The sequence below is a fragment of the Glycine max genome, chromosome 16 (genome assembly GCF_000004515.6).
Source record: "Glycine max cultivar Williams 82 chromosome 16, Glycine_max_v4.0, whole genome shotgun sequence".
Taxonomy (NCBI): Eukaryota; Viridiplantae; Streptophyta; class Magnoliopsida; order Fabales; family Fabaceae; genus Glycine; species Glycine max.
Genome location: NC_038252.2, coordinates 29,874,979 through 29,880,231, shown reverse-complemented (window position 1 = coordinate 29,880,231; position 5,253 = coordinate 29,874,979). Strand labels below are relative to the sequence as shown.

The window sequence follows — 5,253 nt, the reverse complement described above, 5'->3', positions numbered from 1 at the left end:
CACAACAAAATGGACCATAAAGCCTACAATGACCAAGAGCACCAAATTAATGCATCAAACGGCCCTCATGCGATCACGGTAATGGTCATGATGAAAATTACAAAATAGAATAATTATATATAAACGAGAGGGAAAGTGAAGGAACAGAAAGGTGGTAGTAGTAGTAACTGAAAGAGAAAGTTAAAGAAGGAAGACCAAAGAAAAAGCAAACTAAGAACATAGAATTATCCCGTTCTCACTCCATCATCTTTCACAAGACGGAGAAAAAGGAACCAAACAAAAAGGAAAAGTTCAACTAAAAATTAAAATAAAACATCACATTGACGAGACCATAATGCAATGCAACCATCGCAATCAAAAACATCTACATCACCATCGTAAAACTACGTCGACGTACACCTACTGCCTGGTCTTGAACGTCAAGGTTGTAACTAGCTACTTGGATTCCAACTTTTCTCTTTTTTTTTTTCTCTCTCGTTATTGTTAACGTAGTATTAATTAAGGATATCACCATCGTTCATCAACGAGGCTCGTTCGATCTGGAACGTTCAGTTTCCAAGAGAGAAAGGGAATCCCGTTATTCTCCGAATCCCTGTCTTCGGAATCGTCCATGAAGCGTAACTCGTTACCCATCATCATCATCTTCTGGTTCTGCGAGTGTGCGGCGTACCACGAATTGTTGTGGTGGTGGCCGTACACGCGGGCCAATTCCATCTCGCCCTCGGGAACCGCCGTTGACGTGGCGGCGGCGGCGCTCGCTCTTCTCTCTTCCTTCTTGAATCTGATCCCGCAAGCATTGCATAGTGACTGCATTTCAATTCAAACACAACACAACATTACAAAACAAACCCAATTTAATTTTAACTCAATTTACCAATTAGAAGCTAGCTTTTAAAAATTCTTTTATAAAAGTAACTGAAGTAATCATAAAATATGAACATTTAATTTCAATTTTCTCACAACTCAAAACGTGTTTGGATCTTCTGCCTCTCCAGCAGCAAAATATAAAGAGAAGAGAGATAACAGAAGGGAAAAAAAGTGTTCAAAATTGAAATAATAAACAAAAGGAAAAAGAGAGATAGAGAGGTTGGAGAGAATTTGAATCCACTCAACTTTCGCATAAAAAGTTAACATAAAGAATGGTAGTATTATTTTGTAACAATTTTTTATCGATTAACATTTACTAAAATTACAAAATAAAGAATAAGACTCTAAAAATGTATAGTTTTTAATATATATATATATATATATATATATATTAAAAATAATAATAAGATATGTCTTGGTAGTAATTTACGAATTAAGATGAAGAGAAGAGATATTTGGATTATATATAGTGATATTATTATACCTTAGGACCACGAGGACCGTTCCTCCATAAGGGTGTGGAAGTGGTGTCGCAGTTGGCGCAACGACGAGCGAGGAGAGGGTCGTTGTTGTTGTTGTTGTTGCTGCTGCTTCCTCTGCTACTAGACTTGCTTTGAGATTGCGTGTTGTTGTTGTTGTGTTTGGAATGGAGCAGGTCCCAGCAAAAATTGGCGACTCCAGAACGACGTTGGTGGGGGTGTCGTTTGTTGTCGTTGTCATGGTCGTCGTCTTGGGTTAAACGCGTGGAGGGTGTTCCGAGGGAGAGCGTGCAGTCCACGGAGGAAGGAGAGGGCGTGAAGGACGAATACATGTCATATTCGCTGTTGTTGGGCACGGAAAACAGCATCGAGCCATAAGCGCTGGTTTCGCTGTGATACATGCCGCATGTGCACGTGCCCATCACGTGCCCCTGGGAGCTTCCACAACAATGATGCATCATTTCCCTTGCCCGATTAATTCGATCGATCAATCTCCTCTTGGGTGTCTCAAATTTTAAAGCGAGAGAGATGAAGAGAGAGAAATATGCAATGTAATTATAGAAGGTTTGAAATGGGAAGTGGGAAGAAGAAAGAGTTAAAATGGTACGGGAGAGAAGAGAAGTGAGAAGTGGGTGTTGTCAGGTAGCTTTATAAGCTAAGAAAATGGCGAAATACCAGTCAGCTAGCACCTGCAGTCCACCTTGTCGTTAACTGTGAATAGAATGAAAACTATAAAAGACATAGAGGGACCCAGAGGAATGGTGGTAGGGTAGTAGTAGTGGAAGCTGGAAGGGAAGTGTTTTTTTATTATATGTTGTGGCACTGTTTGTGACTCTGCATAAGATTTTCTCATGCATGATGTCAATTTATAGAAAGAGAAAGAGAAGTGTGATGATGAGGGGGGTTAGGTCATTGGGTAGTCAAAAGTGGGCACGTGACAGTGGAAAGAGTATTGTTCCACGGATTTGCCTGCTTCTCCGATCACGAGGCTTTATTAATGTCTCAAACCCAATACATTACTCATAAAAAACCTCTCTCTGTAATCCGTATATATCTCTGTCACTGCCATTCCCCAAGGAAAATGGAATAGTAGAAGTGTACAAGTCTAGTGTTGTGTAGTATAGTGTACGCTCCCTTCTCTTCTCTTCCCTTCCCAAACACACGCTCTAATCCCAATAGTGCTAATTAAGCATATACTCTGCACTATCAATGATATACCCGCCTGCAGCATTGGTAATACAATATATTAATTGCCAAATTTTTGATATTGTGAACCTTTAATTAATTGGTGAAGCTAAATACAAAGAATCCCACCTGTAAAATAACTCAAACTATTTCTTTAACCACCTTAATTAAAAAATTATGACTCTTCGTAGAAATATAAAATATTCTCACAAATTTTTTGTTTTTGGACTGGTTATAGAACTAATTTTAAGTCTAAATCACAAATTTTAAGTCTAATGTTTAGTCATATTTAAAATTTGACATCTCATCCCAAGAATATATTTATTGGGTTTGTGATTTTTTAGTGAATCCTAAGGTATCCTATAAAAAACTTGGATCTTTTTTGTTAACTATAAAATTAATCTTTATTCTTAAACTTTGTCACTCTCAAAATTTCACTCTCCTTAATACTATATTCCATGCGAATCAAATCAAAGGTCTTTCTCACAAATTACTCAAATGTGTATTATGAACTAAACTATAAAAATTAAAACAATAATCCCATAAGATATATTTTCATGTTAATATTAAAATTTAATTTTCTAAAATAAAATAATGTATAGTGGAAACAATAATATTTTAATTTATAAACATTTAAACACCTAATAAAAGTTTACCTTATCTTTAGATTGTATTAAAACTAAGAATCACCGAACGTTTAATCAATGAAATTCTTTTAGCTAAATTAATAATCTTAAGTTTGAGCGCAATTATTTTAAATACTGTACATAATGTTACTCATCTTAAAATCAAGATTGTTCTCATGAAAGATATTTGTAGTCTTTATTTGGGTAGAAAAACATATTACTAATAAATAAATTGGATATGCTAAAATGATCAACAACAACAACAACAACAACAACAACAACAACGCCTTATCCCACTAGGTGGGGTCGGCTACATGGATCAACTTCCGCCATAATGTTCTATCAAGTACCATACTTCTATCCAAACCATTAATTTCGAGATCCTTTTTGATAACCTCTCTTATAGTCTTTTTGGGTCTTCCTCTGCCTCGAATTGTTTGTCTTCTCTCCATCTGGTCTACTCTCCTCACTACAGAGTCTACCGGTCTTCTCTCTACATGCCCAAACCACCTAAGTCTATTTTCCACCATCTTCTCTACAATAGGCGCTACTCCAACCCTCTCTCTAATAGTTTCGTTTCTAATTTTATCCTGTCGAGTCTTACCACACATCCACCGCAACATCCTCATCTCCGCTACACCTACTTTATTCTCATGTTGGCTCTTGACCGCCCAACATTCTGTTCCGTACAAAATCGCCGATCTTACCGCAGTCCGATAAAACTTTCCCTTTAGCTTGATCGGTACCTTTGCATCACATAACACCCCCGATGCTTTTCTCCATTTCATCCATCCTGCTTGAATGCGATGATTCACATCCCCTTCAATTTCCCCATCATCCTGTATTACAGACCCAAGATATTTAAACCGTGTGACTTGAGGGATAATATGGTCTCCTATTTTCACCTCTGAGTTAGAAACCCTCCTTCTTTTGTTGAACTCACATTCCATATACTCCGATTTGCTTCTGCTTAGGCGAAAGCCATGTGTTTCTAGAGCTCGTCTCCAAGTTTCCAACCTCTCATTCAACTCCTCCCTCGACTCTCCAAGGAGGACTATGTCATCTGCAAAAAGCATGCATCTCGGCGCTATCTCTTGGATTTGTTCCGTGAGGACATCCAGAATTAAGGTAAAAAGGTAGGGGCTAAGGGTTGACCCTTGATGTAAACCAATTGTGATGGGAAAATCGTCTGACTCTCCACCCTGTGTCCTAACACTAGTCGATACCCTATCATACATATCTTGGATAGCTCGAATATATGCAACCCTAACCCCTTTCTTCTCTAGAGCTTTCCACAAAATCTCTCTAGGCACTCTATCATACGCTTTCTCCAAGTCAATAAAAATCAAGTGCAAGTCTTGTTGGGCCATGCGATATTGCTCCATCACCCGCCGTAATAAATAAATCGCTTCCATGGTCGACCTTCCCGGCATGAAACCAAATTGATTCTCAGTAACTTGAGTCTCCTTTCTTAATCTCCGTTCGATCACTCTTTCCCATAATTTCATGGTATGACTCATGAGCTTGATTCCCCTATAATTTGCACAATTTTGTATATCCCCCTTGTTCTTATAGATTGGCACTAACGTGCTTCTCCTCCATTCCTCCAACATGCGTTTTGACCTCAAAATTTCGTTAAAGAGTTCGGTGAGCCACTCAAGACCTCTATCTCCAAGAGTTTTCCACACTTCAACAGGTATGTTGTCTGGCCCCACCGCCTTACCATTACTCATTCTTTTCAACACTTCCTTTACTTCCTGTTTCTGAATCCGACGATAGTACTTATAGTTCCGGTCCTCTTCTCTTGTGTCTAGACTGCTAGAGTCATATCCATATCCATCATTAAATAAGTTGTGGAAATACACCTTCCACCTTTCCTTGATATCTTTTTCATGCACTAAGACTTTGCCTTCTTCATCCTTAACACACTTTACTTGATCCAAATCTCTAGTCTTCCTCTCTCTACCCTTAGCAAGTCTATATATAAATCTTTCTCCGTCCTTGGTTCCTAGAGCTTGGTATAGTCCGTCAAAAGCTTGGGCTCTTGCCTCACTCACCGCCTTTTTGGTTTCATTTCTAGCTATCTTATACTTATC

At 38.4% G+C, this 5,253-nt stretch overlaps 1 protein-coding gene across 1 annotated transcript; it reads right to left on the bottom strand.

Annotated features, from left to right (window-relative positions):
• Positions 1-219: 219 nt before the first annotated feature.
• Positions 220-2,368, bottom strand: LOC100801623 (GATA transcription factor 18). Its single transcript, XM_003548840.5, has 2 exons — positions 1,352-2,368; positions 220-807 (listed from the first exon to the last, which is right to left on the bottom strand). Exons 1-2 carry the CDS (start codon positions 1,805-1,807, stop codon positions 508-510), a joined length of 756 nt encoding a protein of 251 aa, XP_003548888.1. The 5' UTR covers positions 1,808-2,368; the 3' UTR covers positions 220-507.
• Between the last annotated feature and the right edge of the window lie 2,885 nt (positions 2,369-5,253).